The 17,832-nt window shown below is 53.4% G+C and overlaps 6 protein-coding genes across 6 annotated transcripts; 3 read left to right on the top strand and 3 right to left on the bottom strand.

Annotated features, from left to right (window-relative positions):
* Positions 1–19: 19 nt before the first annotated feature.
* BDZ83DRAFT_574528 (major facilitator superfamily transporter) lies at positions 20–1,684 on the top strand (the record flags this gene model as incomplete). Its single annotated transcript, XM_060504719.1, has 3 exons — positions 20–570; positions 630–1,599; positions 1,658–1,684. The coding sequence occupies 3 exons, from the start codon at positions 20–22 to the stop codon at positions 1,682–1,684; spliced, it is 1,548 nt and encodes a 515-aa protein (XP_060366466.1).
* A 961-nt stretch (positions 1,685–2,645) lies between these two features.
* BDZ83DRAFT_574547 (40S ribosomal protein S21) lies at positions 2,646–3,064 on the bottom strand (the record flags this gene model as incomplete). The annotated part of the gene is made up of 2 exons (XM_060504723.1): positions 2,646–2,877; positions 3,033–3,064. 2 exons carry the CDS (start codon positions 3,062–3,064, stop codon positions 2,646–2,648), a joined length of 264 nt encoding a protein of 87 aa, XP_060366465.1.
* A 189-nt stretch (positions 3,065–3,253) lies between these two features.
* On the top strand, positions 3,254–6,818 carry BDZ83DRAFT_615826 (uncharacterized protein). Its single transcript, XM_060507922.1, has one exon. The coding sequence runs from the start codon at positions 3,677–3,679 to the stop codon at positions 6,488–6,490; it is 2,814 nt and encodes a 937-aa protein (XP_060366464.1). The 5' UTR covers positions 3,254–3,676; the 3' UTR covers positions 6,491–6,818.
* On the top strand, positions 6,819–8,757 carry BDZ83DRAFT_615824 (uncharacterized protein). Its single transcript, XM_060507921.1, has 3 exons — positions 6,819–7,181; positions 7,244–7,602; positions 7,682–8,757. Exons 1-3 carry the CDS (start codon positions 6,886–6,888, stop codon positions 8,359–8,361), a joined length of 1,335 nt encoding a protein of 444 aa, XP_060366463.1. The 5' UTR covers positions 6,819–6,885; the 3' UTR covers positions 8,362–8,757.
* Positions 8,758–12,757: 4,000 nt separating this feature from the next.
* Positions 12,758–14,206, bottom strand: BDZ83DRAFT_729518 (uncharacterized protein; the record flags this gene model as incomplete). The annotated part of the gene is made up of 4 exons (XM_060512824.1): positions 12,758–12,800; positions 12,828–12,958; positions 13,315–13,370; positions 13,582–14,206. The coding sequence occupies 4 exons, from the start codon at positions 14,204–14,206 to the stop codon at positions 12,758–12,760; spliced, it is 855 nt and encodes a 284-aa protein (XP_060366462.1).
* A 719-nt stretch (positions 14,207–14,925) lies between these two features.
* On the bottom strand, positions 14,926–17,832 carry BDZ83DRAFT_615806 (uncharacterized protein; the record flags this gene model as incomplete). Its single annotated transcript, XM_060507920.1, has 8 exons — positions 14,926–15,243; positions 15,309–15,342; positions 15,402–15,820; positions 15,881–15,943; positions 16,021–16,360; positions 16,419–16,965; positions 17,030–17,336; positions 17,392–17,832. Coding segments are annotated over 8 exons (2,237 nt in total), but the record flags the coding sequence as incomplete, so codon positions are not given.

Raw genomic sequence — 17,832 nt, 5'->3', positions numbered from 1 at the left:
CCCACCTACATCGACAACAATGGCCGAGAAAGTGTCCAAAGACATCAAAGTCGCCGAGGATGGCCTCGAGCCGACAAAGTCCTTCACGGCAGGCGAAGTCGCCCACCTCGACGAGTCTGAGGCCTTCCTTCAGGAGAACAACATCACGGAAGAGTACCTCGCCGAGCTCGTCAACGACAAGGAGAAGAATCGCCGCCTGGTCCGCAAGATCGACCTCATGATCCTCCCGCTCCTGGCCGGCACCTACGTCTTGCAGTACATTGACAAGCAGGCGCTATCATACGCCGCCGTCTTTGATCTCTTCTCCAGCACGAGCGTCACGCAGACAGAGTACTCGTGGTTTGCGAGTATCTTTTACCTGGCCTACCTGGTCGCTGAGTACCCATGGGTCTACATTGCGCAGAAGACGCGCATGGGCAAGGTTGTGGCGGGATGTGTGTTGTCGTGGGGTTCCGTTTTGATGATTACGGCTGCGTGCTCCAACTTCCCGGGACTTGCAGCGTGCCGTTTCTTGCTTGGAGTTTTTGAGGCGCCCATCACGACGTGCTTCATGATGATGGTTTCCATGTGGTAAGTCTCAACGTCTTCCACCCCCCTTATGTTGACATTGTCCTAACGCGTGCATCAAGGTACGTGCGATCGGAACAGCCCATGCGAGCAGGACTCTTCTACTGCTGCAACGGTGTCGGCAGCATGCTCGGCGGCGTTCTCAGCTATGGCATCGGCCAAATTGACTCTTTCCCCGTCTGGAAGGCCGTCTTCCTCATCTGCGGCGGCATCACCGTCGTATGGGGCGGCCTGCTCCTTGTCTTCCTCCCAGACAGCATCCTGAGCGCCAAGAGATTCTCCCTCGAGGAGCGAGCCCTCCTAGTCGGCCGCGCGCGTCTCGCAAAGACGGGCGTCCTCAACAAGACAATCAAGTGGTACCAAGTCAAGGAGGCCTGCCTCGACCCCCAGGTCTGGCTGCTGACGCTCTTCGTCCTGCTCAACGAGGTCATTAACGGCGGCGTGGCCAACTTTGGCAAGCTTATCATCAAGGGACTCGTCTCTGACCCGCTGCTGACCACGGCGCTGGGTATCCCGCAGGGCGCGTTCCAGGTCTTTTGGATTCTCACGGGTGCCTACACCGCGTCGAGGTTCCGCAACCAGCGCACAACCGTCATGGCGGTGTGGCTCATCCCCACCATTATCGGCTGCTGTATGATCTGGAAGCTGGACAGAACGCACTACAAAGTCGGCGTCCTGTTTGGCTACTACATGATTGGCTGCTACGTCGCATCCCTGGTCCTGGCCCTGCAGATGCCGGCGACGAACCTCGGAGGATACACCAAGCGCATCACGGCCTCGGCCATTGTCTTCACGGCGTACTGCGTGGGTAACATTATTGGGCCTCATGCGTTTTTGGCCAAGGAGGCGCCGTTGTACGAGACTGGGTGCAAGCTCATTCTCGCGTGCTCTGCTTCGCAGGTGGCTATTGCTACTGGGTTGCGGATGCTGCTCATTCGCCGTAACAAGCAGAGAGATGCTGCTGCGGCGGCGGCTGGTATCTCGCCGGATGCTGAGCACGAGGACGAGGGTGTCGATTTGACAGACAAGGAGGTGAGTTTTCTGAGGTTCTGTGACAGTCAAGAGATCTTGACAACTAACATGTGGATAGAACCCCAACTTCCGTTATGTATTGTAAGATGTTTCGGGGCGGGACATGTTATAGAAATTACTATAGACAAGAATCTGTTTAGAAGAGCGACCAATTATGAGACCATGTTGATATTGAGAATCATACTTGAACTGTGAAGCAAAGTAGAGCGTAAGTCGGGATTGCCCACAGAAAGCCGGAAATGCGGCTGGGCAGTCGGCCGGGTGGCTGTATATCCGGGCTGTGGCTGTGGATATCGTCTACGGAAACCCTTCTAGATAAGCCGGAGCTTCTAGGTATTCTTATCCTTGATAACTCGTCCCGTTCTTATTTCGTCTGTGGAATCTGGATGTAGTTTAATCATGGACCCTTAGGACGGTCGTCCGTTAAATTGCAGCCATCTTGTCACCAAGCACAGCCTCGAAGGGAATCGGGACGGAAAAGTTGGGGATGGAATCATATTCATATTGACAGTCCGGCATCTGCGCCTAGACATGTGAGACCCGTATCTGTACCATGACGAACACCTTAACAGCCACGGCTTTTTCAAGGCCTGCATCAATCTGCGGCACGGGGGCTATCAGAGTAGCCCCAGAATCCTCGACCATGGGAGACCATCGAGGGTGGCACGAGAATCCTTCGCTAGCCGGGGGCGTGGAAGAGGAGCAAAGATATCGCATCGGGAGCGAAGGGGGCGAGGGCGACTGGTCACTGGGGACTTTTGTGGTAGATTGTTTTGATCTCGAACGCGGAAAATCTCATTTTGTTGGGTAGTCGTGAACCATTCCTATGCCATTTTCCTCTCCGCAGAGAGCCGGACGCCTCGAATTGGCGATATACCATGCAACCAACTCTAGATCCATGATGTCGACCGACCAGACCGAACGACTAGACCCTTTTGACAAGTCAGCCCAACCGTCCGACTGTTGTAAACAGCCCTTTTGCGAGCCGTACAATAAAACTCCCGACGTACCATCCTTCACCCACCGAGGTCGCATCCTTTCAGCATTTAGCGCTGACCGGACCAGACAGCCTTGACGAGGCCATCGCGCTGGGCCAGACGGTTGAAGGCATCGTCGCTCTCGCCCATCGCACGAACGAAACCGGAGAGGGCGTAGACGTGGTTCTCGCCGGGGACGGCGCGGCCGTTCTCGTCAACCTTGGCGACGGAGATCTGGACGGAGGCGTGGTCCTTGGCCTTGATGATGCGGTTGGTGGCGCTGCACTTGCGCGGAACGTAGCTATTCGGCGAAGAAAAAACAAGAGGTTAGCATGAGACTCTCGATATCGAATTTTGGTGTAGTCGCGCTTTTCCCACGAAAGCTTCCTCTTCTTCGATTTCGACTCGCGCGGAAAGTTCGTGGGATGGTTCGGTATGGGGAGGGGGATTTCTCACAGATCGACGATCTCGCCCTTGTCGTTCTCCATTGCTGCGGCTTGCGTTCGGGGTTGACTAGAAGCAAGTAGGTGGTGGTTTGCGTGGATGTTGTCGTTCGCGGGGTCGAGATGCGGGAGAGCTGTGGTAGACTGACTGCCTTCTTTTTTCGAAATTTCGTGTGGGCGGGCCGAAGCGGCAGGAAAGGGTTGAGATCACGTGGATCTAGCGACGACTGCTTACCTCATACTGGAGATAAGATAAGAATCCTGTCATTACCAAAATGGAAAGAATGGTCTGTGCTTCAATGACCAGGGGGCTCCTTCTGACCCCTGCTGCAGATACGGTACGTATCCATTGGCCTGGAACTCGGTCCCCTCCACTCCACGCTTCCTGCTGTTGCGCGTTGGTGAGTGCAGGTGCTTTGTTGATGTTCAAAGTTGACGGCGTGAATTCCATCCAAACTGCCACCGCCACTCGAATGCGCCCCCCCTCTCCCTCCACCGGCCTCTCTGACTTCGGAAGGGAACAACCGATGCCTCCGTCATCTGTGTAATTGAACGGCTGCTTTTTCCCGCCGGCACACCCACCAAAAGTTCAATCTGCTGCGAGTCGCATCGAAAACATGCGCTTTGCGCATCACGACGGGTTTGCCGAGATTCACGATGGGGTCGCCGTTTCGAAGCACCCGTCATGACGCTTATAAACTCTCCTCTTCGCCGAGCTTGCCATCTCTGGACCAGATCAAGTCTCAATTCCCCAAGCAACCCCCCCTTAGAAGCCCCATGGCTGCCACTTCCACACCAACACATGCGAGCCACCACTTCGCCAACCCCTCGAGCTTCCTTCGCCAGGAACAACCTGCGATCGACTTGACGACACCATGTAGAGATGAGCCGGTAACAACTCGACCACAAGAAGAGGAGGAGGAGGTCACAGTGATATCCATTGCGAACGTACCCAGACCGAAACGCAAGAGAGGCGTCAAAGTCTTCGAGAAAAAGGCGTTTCAACCGCCTTCACCCTCCAAACCGATCCAAGATGCGTCTGCCAGTCCACCATGGAAGAAGTATGCGAAGCCCAAGAAACCAGCTGCAAAGTCTGAGAAAAAACCCAAGACTGCGAAGCCCAAGGCAGCAGCAAAGAAGAGTGGTGTTCAGAGTCGCCACTTTGCGAAGCCCAAGGTTGAAGGCAAAGAGGATTCACCTTTACCACCACCAGAACCAGAGAAGGATGCGAATGAGCCATTGGAGCTCGAGGCGGCACTGAGACGTCGTGTGGACTGGACACCGCCGCCAGCCGACAATGGCATGGCTTCAGGATCGAAATCTTCCCAGGCCATCGACCTCCTCTCCTCGACTGTGGAAAGCCCAGGCCATGCCGCGTCGAAGGAAACATTTGACAATCTTTTCGAAAAGTTTGGCCGGCCAGATGAGGAATTGAAGAAACCCTCGGTTGAGCCGTCCGATGGCGACAGACGGGTGTTGAAGAAGAGGAAGTTGACCGAGACATTGCCCATCAACGAATCGTCAAAAATGGGGCCACCTCAGAAAGGGCCCTTGAAAGTAAAAGCACCGAGGAAGAAGCCGCGTACAATCACCGAACTGGCCACGGCAGCCTATGTAGTTCCAGACGCTACAGAACAGGAGCAGCCGTCTGCGCCTCCAGTCGAGATTGTTGAGGACGGACCAGAGACTACGAAAACAAAGGGAAAGAAGAGGGCATCCAAAGCAAAGAAACCGAAAAAGGTCCCTCCACCAGAACCCATTCTGTTATCACCAACTGCAGCCCTCAGACAAGCTGCGAAGCAAGATTATGTTTTCGGGACTTCGAGCCAGCTGGCACGTGAACACTCGCCCACTTTCCTTAGGGATCTCCAGTCTGCGCTGCAGGCATCAAATTCCAAGAGAGAAGATCGTTTCGTGACCCCGATCAATAGCGACGAGGTTGAGCCAGAACCCAAGCAAAAGCTTTGGGATGTAGGCGCGAGAGACGAGGATGGCAGGCTGCTGGACTTGGAAGTCATCAATCTAGCCGACACTCCACAGGCAGCACCCGGCGTCGCAGATGGTCTCAACCCTTTTGGTTATGCCGGAACCGAACAAAGAGTGGCAGCTCTGCCGGCTCACTTGCCATCTGATGTCTCTTTTCCTGACATTGAAGACCTTCTGGCCAAGGATATGGCAATCGACTTGCCGCCACATCCTGTTGTTTCTACACAAGAGAAAATAAATGCGCCTTTACCAGCCCATATGTTGTCGGACATGTCCTTTCCAGATATTGACGATCTTCTGGGAAAAGAGACCGATCAGGATGGCAAGCCTCAGACTCAGAAACAAGCATTACCCTCTTCGCCGCCCCCTAGGTCAGCTGAGATCACAGTTCCGTCAGTCGAAGTGCTGTTGGTGTCTTCTGGTTCTGGACCAAATCCTGAGGAAGTAGCTAGCACTCTGCCACCACTGGAGTCGCCGCCAGCACAAGCCTCGAAAGCGTCCAAGTCTGTAGCGACGGAGGATACGGCCCCAGAGATGGCGAAACCAGACTTCGGTCTCTACACTGACAACCAACTTGCGCGAGAGATTTCGTCGTACGGATTCAAACCAGTCAAGCGAAGGCAAGCTATGCTCGCCCTTCTAGACCAGTGCTGGGTGGGCAAGCAAAGGACTGCCCTTTCATCGCTTCCTACAAACCGCCCCATCTCGACCACGTCCCAGGCACAAGCTGCTGCCAAGTCACAGAAACTAGCAGCTACCGCTTCTCCAAAGAGGCCGCGTGGTCGCCCGCGAAAGACTAGTTTAGTCGAAGCTGAAGCTGAAGTTGAAATGCCTTCCAGTGAGCCGCCACCGTCCGCTCAGCAGCCATCGCCGTCGCCCAAGCGAGGCCGTGGTCGACCAAGGAAGAATCCTGAGTCGACGACAGCTACTCCCTCGACGGCCAGTAAGAAGGGCAAGTCGAAAGCAACACCTGGCGCATCAAAAGAGCCCAAAGCATCTAGGAAGGCGGCTTCGCCAGTGGCATCACCGCCTCGGAAGAAAACGAAAGTAACAAAGGTCATCGAGATCCCGGACTCGGAATCAGAAGGGCCGCTTTCCTTGTCACCCTCGCCATGCTCTTCACCCGAGCCGACTTTCTCACCTGCTCCTGAAGAAGCTTCGGTGTCAATTGGCGACGATACAGAAATGTCACTCGCAGCGTCCCAAAGCCAGCGATCGGAAGTCTTGTTCGTGCGCATCACTGAAGCTGTTACCTCGGCGCCCCCAACGACGGATTCCAAGAACCCATCCTTTCACGAGATGATGCTGATGTATGATCCGATTGTGCTTGAAGATCTTGCTGGCTGGCTCAACACCGGACAATTATCCCGGGTTGGGTATGACGGTGAGGTCTCGCCGTCGGAAGTGAAGCAGTGGTGTGAGTCAAAGAGCGTTTGTTGTCTGTGGCGCGAGAGCTTGAGAGGAAAGGAGCGGAAGCGGTACTGATTCGGAGCCTACGTTATGCATTTACGATACCCATTGAATAGTCTTGCATTGATTAGACACGGTCGTCACAATAAGATTTCTGGTGTTGATTGAGATGAGCCTCTGGCGCCATCTCGATAACACACCTTACATCACACAACATTATGCTTCACTCAAGATAAATCCGGTTGAGAAACTGTGATGTTCGAATTGATGTCCCCTTATTGAGATGAAATGTGCGGTTAGGCCGCATTGTCTGGCGTTGTAGTTGTTTTGAGAGTTAGCAGCAGGGCGCGGTCACAGGGCGCACACCGAACCTCGGCAAAAACGTCAACCCCCGCCGGGTCGGTGATCTTTGTCCCAGACACCTCATGACTTTTGACTCGAGCTGATCGGCTATCACCGTCAGGTTCTCAATGTCTTCGTTATCCCCATTATCCCGTACAGGTAGATTCTGTTTATCAAGAAATTCATTGATACAATCAATTCGATACCCAAGCTTCTCATTGCACTCATTTTCACGTTCAATTGCGACGCGCATTTCGAGCAGGGATCTCCAGCCAAACACGTCACTCATAGCAACGCCCGTTTCACGCACCGCCCGACAACAAGCGAGCGCATCGAATATCATCATCATGTCACAGCAGCGTTCATCGTCTTCATCGCTGCCAAAGCGCGAAAGAGAGGTTATGGAGCCTCGGCCCAGTGCGAGGTGAGTTCCGCTCATGATTAGACATTCAGGCTTGGTGTCAGCTCACACAGCCCGACTCATAGCATCTTGCTCCTCTCACCGACTAACCAGGTTCTCCTGCTCCACCGGGTGAAGACATCGACATCGTTCGCGTCAGCGCATGTGTTCCCAGGTGGAAATCTAGACCCATTCCATGATGGAGAGATCCCTCCAAGTGATGCTCGTGAACGGCACGAGGATGGCCACGCGTATCGGCTAGGTGCCATCCGTGAGTGCTTCGAGGAGACGGGCATTCTCCTCGCCACGCGGAAGGGCTCTGACGACAAGTCTACGCTCGTCAACGTTCCCACGGCAGACAGAGAGAGGGCTCGCAAGCAGATTCACAGCGGCAAGTTGCGGTTCAGCGAATGGGTCGACAGCGTAGGCGGCGTCCCCGATGTTGGTAAGCAACGAACAGCTACGTCGAGCGCTTTCATCGCAAGACTACGCGAAAGATTCAGTATCACTCACGCTTTATACAGGACGCCTCATCCCCTTCACCAGGTGGGTGACGCCTACCAACGTGCCCAAGCGCTTCACAACGCAAATGTACATCTATATGCTCCCACACTCGGCCTCCACCGGCGCCGACGCCGCAGAGAACGAAATCATCGTGCCGACCCCGGACGGTGGCGTAGAGCACACGGCCGCCAAGTTTGACGACGCGTGGACCTGGCTCTACCGCGCCGACAAGGGCGAGATCATCCTCTTCCCGCCGCAGTATTACCTCCTGTACCTGGTCTCGCAGTTCTGCAAGGCCGCCGCCCCATCCCCGGCGCCCGGCAAGGGCCACGGGGACGCGTACTTTGCGTCGCAGAGGCGGGGCCTAATGGATTTCCTTCACAGGGCGCCTACCGCTGTGACCGAGGCGGGTCGGAAGCAGCCTTCGTCGGAGATTCCGTGGGCGCACAAGGTGATGAGCCCGCATAACTTGTTCATTCGCGAGGGGGATAATCGTATCGTGCTCGGGCTGGATAAGCCTGGTCCCGAGCTCAAGGGGTCGGGTCGTGGAGGTGATTGGGAGAGGGTTGTGTTGGTCAAGTTCACGAGGGATGGGCCGCGCAAGGTCGAGGTAAGGGGTCGCGAGGAAGTGTTGAGGGAGGAAAAGGAGGCGAAGAGGGCCAGGGAGGCAGAGGAGGGCGAGGGCAGACATAAGCTTTGAAGTTGTGGTGGTCGTCGACGGTCGATGGCCATAGAGTCTAGAGATACTGGTTAGTTGATGAATGAGAAGATGTTTCATTACCTGGCTTTAGGATCGGGTGATGATGGTCTGACGCTGAACATGTCAGAAGAGAGAGACAACAACTCGTGATGTAGCACCCGCGTAGTCATCTCACTTCACCCAGGATTCTGGTCAGCGGTTTTTTTTGGCATTCTACCACCACACACCACCGATAAAAACCTTAAAAGTTGCTTTAAACGATGAGAAGAATGAGATCTGATGGATCTCAAATGGTCGAAGGCAGAAGAGCATTGGTTATTGTGCAGAAAATAAGGCAACCAGGGACACCCGTTGCAGGAGTTCTCGAGTCAGGGCGGCCACCCCCTTCCCCCCCTCTGCCCTGCCAGGCGAACCACCTCTTCACAGCAAAAATAGCCTGGGGAGAGAGTGTCGAAGACTTCTGGATCTGGGGGATGCGAACCTCCCCGAGAAACTTCTCGGCCCAAAGGGTGAGCCTCCTAGCAGAGCCTCACCCTCAAAGAGGTGCTTTGCCCCGAACCGAAGGAGACGCAACCCCACATCCAGCAGCGCAAGCATACTGGGACGGTTGGAACCAAGGTGATTGCAGTACGATCCTTGCTCTCTAGCCTCTGGGGCCGCTTTCAGAGGGGCCGCAGTGAATGCAGCCTCCATCCTGGCCATCCATCTTTCTTCTTCCCCCCTCATACCTATCCAAGAAGGCGCTGATATTACACCACCCTCCCTAACCTCGCCTGTTGATCGATCATTGGCTCAAGATACTATGATCTGATAGCCTAACTCCGCTTAATCCGTGCTTGTGAACAAGCTCGAGGTAAGCTCAAACTTAGTTTACTGGTGTCTCGCACAAAGATCTGCCAGTCGTGGGGAAGGTAGGACATGTGTTTCCCGTGATGCTCATTCTTGATTCATGTTCTCTCACACATCGAACCAATGTCAAGCCCGTCAGCAATGCTCCCCCACGCAATATACGCAATGTTCATGCGTAAACATCCTTCAACTCCGATGACTGGTCTCGTACCCGAACATGAGGCTCTGTTCTCGGAGACAGCGAGAGTCTGCCACCGCTTCAACTTGCATCGCGTACGCGCTCGCGCTCGCGCTGGCGCCCTCCTCTTCATCCTTGATCCTCGTCCGTCTATCGTCACTTCGTGGTCGCCAAAGAAACGCCATACAGCCATTAATCTTGTGGCTTTCTTCCCCCTCCTCTTCATACGTGGCATCCGAAACGACTATTTCCCCGGATGGCTTCGGTCTCGTGGACGCAGATCATACCATCATGACGTTGAGTCCCATCGTTTCCTTTAATGATTTGATCAAAGCCCCGTCAGGCTGTTAACTCGAGACGGTAAGCCAAGCAGACATTCTCCCCAGAAGCAGTGCCGACCTAGTTTGCGCCCAATCGTATATCGTGGATCGCATGTTGGATCTTTGGCCAGCCGTTCGTCCCGCATTGTCACACCGGTTCTTTTGATCGAATCTAGGCCTTTTGAATCAAGCGTCCAAAACCAGTCCTTCAACCGGAACCGTTGGTCTTTCCGTCTCTTCTGCTGTCTTTAGCATCTGAAGTAACCGTATCCCTGCATAAAGTAGGTTCACTCTCCATCGCAGATCATCGGCTCGCCGATGTCAAGTTCGCATTTGCCGAGTCAACACCAAGCTCACTTACTTACCTCACCCACCTCCGAAAGCTGCACTGTATGGTAGCACGCTCCTTCGACAAGCCAGTCTGAAGGAAATTCGTGTCGTACAGAGTCGACCCTTTAGGGATAATACTCAGCAACGGGTAGTGGCTCGCAGGCTGGTACCACATCGTAACGGGCGCTCTGTATGTGCCCTTGAAAATTCATGGGAAAGAAAACCATGGCAGGAAGAATAAAAGCACACAATTATCCTAGAGAACCCCTCTTTCTTGCATGGATGTGACTTCTTGATTGGAAGGTTCGGAATCGCTGTTGGTGGGCTGCAGGAAACGTGCATACCAGCCATAGAAGCAACAGCGGATCTATGCTGGATTAGTATTTCCCCCCGGGGCATGGCATTTGCCAAAGATGAGAAAGAGGGAGAGAGAAAAAGAGAGTGCAGATTGAGGGGGACCAGGGATTTTGGCGCTAAACTGCTGTGCAAGGAAGGTCAAAAGGTTGATAATGGAGTATCGTTGCAAGGATGCTGGTCACCTCTCCCGTCTTCCCTTACCCGAGTTCCGTAGTTCTGATGTTCCCATGATCCGATCGATTATCTGTGGCACCTATGCCTATCGTAGCTTCATCCGAAGGGTGGAAGAGGGCTGGTAAGATGTATCGATGAGCCAATCAGGACTCCGGCGCCCAGAGAAGGATTCGACTCTTTGAGGTATGGAAGGACAGTCTCCAAGCTACGACATATACGCAGAGCCGCAAAGCTCACGGCATCTTAAGCGGTGTGGTTGGACAATCTTATGGATCCATCCCTCTCCCGTACGGACCGTCTGGCGGTTTGGGGCGGGTGGAACGGCATGTGGAGGAGGTCGCTTGCGGGCTTGAGGGTCTCAGGTGCGGCCGCGGGAGGGGGTGAACTAGCATCTATACCCTCCGGGAGTGGAACGTAATGCGTGCTTTATGGAGAAAGCAAATGACCGGGTCCATAGATTAGGAATGGGCTCGTAAGCTATGCTATGTTGCCCGATGAACTGCATGTAGATGAATATCAAATCAGATCCAAAAGAGACAAGAGTGACCCATATGTCTTGGAGATGCTGCTCGGAAAGTGAAGTTATAAATACCGGAGATGTCTCCCATCTCGACAAGCATAGTTTCACTGCAAATCAAACCAAAATTCCCGAAGCTGGACTTCCTGAAACATACAAACGTCCAATCTCATTCAAGATACTTCGCAAGTTCTGTGGCCGAGCCACTGCCCAAGTCTGATACCAACTCTTGACTCACCTTTCTTTCATCATGCCCGAGTATGCTCCTACCTTTCATGACAGACTACGTAATAGTTGAAGAGAAAACGAACTAAACCACCGATAGCGAAACTCCTCTCAGCACTTTCATCAACACTCCGACCGTGACTGATTTTATCGCCATGGGGGGCGACGGATCGCCGTCGCCACAGCAATGAAGAGGTAGGCCTACAAGGGCCAGGGCTGCAGAGATGGTTTCCTAACACGACAAACGCTAGGAACGGGGACTGAGTGAATAACATGGCATTTCTTTTGATACCCTCTTGCATTGGAGTTCGAACAAACCCCTTCTTTTCTGCCCTCGAGATTGAGATCTGCTGGACATGGGCTGGAAGCAACATGAGGGGTTAGTGGGAAGACTGCAGCGCGGTTGGTCACTTCCATCAACGTAGTCAAATTAATCACTGCTTTTGCACTGAAATCCTGCTTAAAACTATGTAATATGTGACTATTCAATCTTGCTAAAGTGTGCCAATCCTTCCATCATGGTCATCTGCTTATAACGCAGATTCTTGCGCGGCTATCTTTGCAGAAGAGGCTGTAACACGCGGATAGCTTCTGGGAAGTGTTATGATATGCATATCAAACCGAAAGTGAGGGGAGGAAGGATGAGGGAACTGACAAGGGGATCGGAGAAGGAGGAGCAGCGGAGGATACCATAGAACGCAGTGAAAAGAGGCGAGAGCCTGATAATACTGTGTAGTCGTGAAAGACATTAGCCGAAGAGCATCTGCACCCGAGCCGTCTACCGCCCGTCCTCGTGCCGGTCCATGGCGCCTATCATGTACTAGGCGGGACGAAGTGGGTGGGGGAAGCTGCAGAATAGCCAACCGCCGGAGGGATGATGGTAGAGTGATGGGAACATGGAGCAGCGCGCCAACTCATGGAGGTAGTCGCAGAGCCTCAAGGACCGGGGTCTGGGACGTCGTGGTTGGCTACGTACCCCCGTGTAGCTGGCGGTTGGAGGCGGCAGAACGGGGCCGGTTGTGCTCGGCGGTTTGGGCCTCTTCCGGCCGCAGAAGAGTGGAGTTGAGCGACGGTGGGAGGTTGTGTTGCCGTGGGGTGTATCACACACGAAGCTTAAGATGACCAGCTGATCAATGATTAGGAGTTAGTTCGTAAGCTATCTTGTAGATCAAATGAGAAATCAGAAGCTATGGAGAGAACTTGAGCGATCTCGGTCTTTCGGTTCGGAAGACGAGAGACCTGGATGTCGACTAAAATCTATAAGTACCCCTCAAATTGCCTTGCGACGAGAGGTTGAAGATTCCATAGCAAAGAAAGCATAGCTAAGATCCACTTGAAATCAAAATCCTAACAACAACCTACTACCGAAACCTTTGGGAAAAGGTCAAGCTGCTGGCTATACCTCGACAAGATCTGAACCCCACTCTCCCGACAGCTTATCGAAGTCTAAGCTAGGGTCAAAATGCCCAACTCGCAAGTCTCATCTTGACTGTAGATCTAGTGCAAGTTGGCTTACAGGAAATCAAGTACACCAGCTCCCCAACCTTCGCCAGCCCCCCAGTTGGACTCATTTATCAAGAACACTGATTCAGTCCAAGATCGGCTGTACGCCGGGTCAGCAGCGGCGGCGAAGGGAACCAAAAGTAGCTGATCTAAGTATCGGAAGCTTTAGAATTGATGTAGGGAGATGCGATTAGGTCATAGGAAAGGAATCAGGAGAAGATCATTTGACGCCTGCTTTATTGTAGGGCTTTGTTGTAAGGTCACAACTTATTTGGTGAATTTGACAAACAAAACTTTGAGCCCTTGAATCCTGATGTAAGAAGTTTTGATAGACGTGGCCTTTGCGCATACATGGGAGGCCACTCTCATGTTGACGGTTATCCCTCTCTTCAAAGACGAGCTGATACTTGGAGCTAGGACGCGTGGCTTGGTCTCGTCTACTTCAGCTCTGCTCATACTGTGCCTCTTCTTATATCTCTGGCCTATTCTCACATAATTACCTGGGCAAGGGGAACGACGAGGAAACCTGGGTCTTGCTTGTTGATCTCAATGATTGCTATACGATGAAAAGGGGCATTCGTCCGTTATCTAAGCCAGGAAGCCAGCGGTGCCAGCGATCCCGAGCTCCTTCATCTTCTGCTCGAGGGCCTCCTGAAGCTCCGCATGGGCCGCCTTTTGCGCCTCCGCAAACTCCTTGGTGTCGCTCACACCCATCTCGGTATCACTGTCCTCATCCACGTGCTCTCCATCCTAGTCGGCCTTCTTACGTCGGATGATCTTGCCCATCATCTTCTTGCGCTGTTCATCCGTGAAGTCGGCAAAGATCTCCTCGGGCTCATCGCTAGGCTTCTCGTTGCGGAATTCGTCGATAGCGAGGGCGGTGGCCGTCTCCTTTGCGTAATCCTCGATCGGGTGCTGTCTGTAGCGGGAGAACTTGACGGCGATTCTTCGAGCTTCGTAGAGGCACATCATGACCTCGGCTGCGACGGTCGGCTTCATATCCTTCTTGGCAGCGACGACCCATGGGGCTTGCTTGGCAGCGAGGAGAAGGAGACCAGGGATGCTCTCAGTGATGTGGGCTTGATGGTCGGAGAGTCTGTCGGCCTCGAGGAAGAGCTTGGCCATGGCGAGGTCGACGGCCTCCTTGTCGAGGTTGGAAGACACGGCGCGGAGCGCGTTCTTGAAAGCCATGCCCTCGTACATATCCTCAAGGATCTTGATGTCCTCACCGGCGGCGTTCTGGTACATCTGGAAGCCTGGGCCGGACAGGAGGACGCGCTTGAGGGTATTGGGTGTGGGCTTGGTCTTGCCCTTCGCCTTGTCTGCCTTACTGGCCTGATCTTTGACGGGGCCAGCCAGCGACTCAACGATGGGAAGCTGGGATTGAGACATTGTGATCCCTTTGAGAAGATTAGAAATTTGAGGATGAGAGAAGATGAGATGGTTGAACCTACGCTGTAGAGAGATGACAGGACGGGCTCGGTTGCGATGAAAGGTCGGATCAAGGGTCGTAGTATACGCAAAGGCTGGCGAAGATCGATGATGGGTGAGAGCAGGGGCAAAGATGGAGAAGAAGACTTTTCCAATGTTGAGTCTGACGTGGTGAAGTGAATCCAGAAGGTGCGGCAAGCGAAACATCCAGTGGTACTCGGTGAAGGTCGGTGAGAGTGAGATATCACAGCAGAGGGCAGGTACGCGTCAACAAACCACCTCGCGTCTCACCGCCCGCAACGCGCCAGAAGTGAGAAAGAGAGGCGACTCACTTCACCTTCGCTCCTTCCCTTCACCATCTGACGCCCGCGTGACCTACTTCATTGCACAAAGGCTCTCGTTCTTCCATCAGGGCGGCTGGGTGGCTGAGAGGTGAATCTCTTGGCTATCTGTCTAACAGAAATCGATACTCCCCAGTTCGATTCTCGGTCGTCGCGCAAAAACTATCGAAACCACTGGACGTATTTAAGACAGGGTAAGACTTGACCAAAGTGCGACCTTTAGCAGTGGTTTCTTGTGCCCAAAGCCTCAGATGCTGCGGGCGTTTGAGATCCGGTTTCGGTACTACGTGCCTGATAAATATTTGGAAACACCCTCTGGTCAATTAACCATCAATCTTTTTTTTGCATTTCTATTAAAAGTTATATTGTGTTATATGTTCTGCTATGTTACTCTTGTTACGGTCGATCGTCAGCCGTGTTTATAAGTGACCCTGCATAGAGAATGATTACCGGGCAGTGATGACCAGTAAGACATGATCGAATACATTGACACCACAACGGCTTGAGCTATAGTAAGCAAAGAAACGACGTAGATCAAGATAATGAAGCTTGACTTCGTGTGGGATCTAACTTAACCGCCGCCACCACCACATCCACCACCACCGCCGCATCCTCCACCCGAACCCATGCCCACTATTCCCGCTCCATGAGCGCAGCCTATCGATTGAAAGACGTCAGAGCATGTAAAAAAGAAGGCAGACGAGAGCGAAAAAACTACTTACCGCCGAGTTGACGACTTGCTCCAGACCAGTACCCCTGATATCAGACCACATTAGATACTCAACTTGAGAGATGCATGAAGGTAAACGACTCACAGCCATGTTGGTGCAACCACCAGGGCCGCCACATCCACCAGCGGCGATATTGTTTGAGCCGCATAGTCCCTGAGCGCAGTCGGCCCAAGACCCATGAAGGACACCGGGGTTTCCAGCAGGATAGACCCCTCCGATGAGGTACGCGGGATAGTTGTAGGGACTATCCCTATGATGCGTCTTGCCCCAGTTGTTATAGAACTCCTCCTTTGGCGGCAGCGTCCTTCCTCGTTTCGCTGCGCGCTTCTTTGCTCGCTCGTAGGCGTCATCGAGGCGCATTCTCCAGGCTGCGCGGAGCTGGCGATGCGCTACGTTGTGAGTGGCAGATCCGTCCGTGCGAACGGAGTTGTGGGCGGAGATGTGGACTGAGTTGGATGGAGTACAGACCTGCGAGGCTGTCGCTTTTTCGAAGCTGTCGATGGCTGTAGGTAGGAGTGTCAGTATCTTGGACCTTGTGCAGGGGTGCTGTTCATTCAACGTGCCTTTCTGTGGCTTGCTTTTGCCAAAGACGGAGGAGCTGTCGATTGTAATCTTTGCTCGTACGGCTGTTGAATATGGTGAGCGAGTGCTCTTGATTATGAAACGGAAAGGCATAGGTTGCTTCGAGAAGCATTGGCCAGACCTTCGCAGTACCAGCAGGTGCATTCCGAGTAGACTTCGTTGAACTTGTCCAAGTAAGTCTTGCTAGTCAACTCGAATGAGTTGGACAGCTGGTCTTGGTCAATTTTGTCGTTGTGGTCAATGAACTTGGCCTCCTTGCTGGTGCTCATGGCGGTGTTGTATGTTGAGAACTTGTAGTAAGCTCTTGGGGCCAACTGGTGAGTATGCCAGGCGAGGTCCACATCCAGCGTAGGTACCGTCAGAGACATGGGATACTCGGTCATGATGAGCATGAAGCGTTGGTACTTTTGAAGAAGCCGATCCATGGTACCCCTCGCACTGGGACTGTGTAGCCAGTCGATCTGCAAAGGACTCTTGTTAGCGCTCTCAGGGGCTGGGAGTACAAGTCATGATACTGACGTTGAACATCTTGCCGATGAATACCCCCTGACGCATCGTCGCTCCAACAAGGTTGAGCGCGAAGATGGACGCATTTTCCCAGTACCTCGACATCATCTTGCTGCTCTGAAAGCGTTCCGTTCGCGTGATTAATCTCCCGCCTGTCCCGTCCCTCTTGTCATAAGGGGCTGGCCTTGCCCCTTGTATTCTCTCAAAGGCGCCATCATCAGTCAATGCAGCTGAGACCAGGTCTCGAACATCCTTCATCGTTGGCGTCTTTGCTTGACCGGGACTGATGAGTCGTAGCAGCTGCTCGGAAATCCCCTGCCCAATCAGTCTGTTTGGAAATGTGACATCCTTGAGCTTCGCTTCGGTGACCACTGGCATGCCAACCTTTGGGTCGAGAATTGTGCTAGGGAGGGTGATGCCTTCGTTGAGATAGAGCTCCGCGTCATTGATGATTTTGGCAACGCAAAGGAGACGATGCGTTATGAGGGTGTTGCAGCCTGCTGTGCATAGTTGAGAGAAATCTCCATCGCCATACCCTTTTCCAACCAAACCTGGCCGCCTGTAACATACGAGTCAGTAAATCCCACGAGTGAAAATGAAGCCTCGGTCATGATTGAACATACTCTTGACCCTTGTACATCTCTGGCAAGCCGCAAGTGCTCCAAGGCACAAGTGTAGGCTGCTTGCATGCAGGACATTCGATCTCCTTCTCCAGTGGTTCTTCAAGGTTGTTCCACAACCGACCTGTTGACTTCTCCCAGTTCGATTTAGCCACATCGGAAGTCTCGTAGTTGAATTTGGAGTCAATAACTTGGTTGACTTGAGCCCACGGCATTCCCGTCGTCCAGAAATCGCGGAGATTCCAGCGCATAGTGTCCTCCAGAAACGCTCTGGGATTCAGCATGTGCGCATGGAACATCATCAGGACATCTGGTTACGGTTAGATGTCTGCAAAACCTTCGGCAGAGTCAAATGCAACGCTTACCGAGTGGCGGCAGATTATCCACCGTCCAGGGAAAGTCTTGGCCCCCGTCAGGAAAACTCAAGTACTTGTCGGAACACGTCTCGAAATCCTTCATCTCTGCTTCACGCAAGCGACCTCCAGAGAGCGTCTCCCACCAAGTCTGATATCGATCCGCCGCCCGCGCCAGGAATACCGCCCACCTCTTCTCGCGCAACGATGACAGCACTTCCTTCACGCGATCCTCACCTCCCTTGCTGGAGCCTTCGTCGCCATCCCTAGGGCCGGCTCGCGAATCCCACAAGTCCCATAGACCATCGCTGTACCCTACATCCTCCTTGAGCGTCTCAATGGCAAAGAGAAGCTTCAGGTGCGCGAGGCAGGAGTCCACGTCGGGATCCCTCTGAGTGCCGAGCCGTAGCGAGCTGAAGGCGCTGGTAAGATTGGCGACATCCTGTTCGGTGT

Source organism: Colletotrichum acutatum, assembly GCF_030867785.1.
Source record: "Colletotrichum acutatum strain CBS 112980 chromosome Unknown BDZ83scaffold_32, whole genome shotgun sequence".
Lineage (NCBI taxonomy): Eukaryota > Fungi > Ascomycota > Sordariomycetes > Glomerellales > Glomerellaceae > Colletotrichum > Colletotrichum acutatum.
Note: the sequence above shows the minus strand (reverse complement) of the source record. Positions and strands in the feature narration are given on the sequence as shown.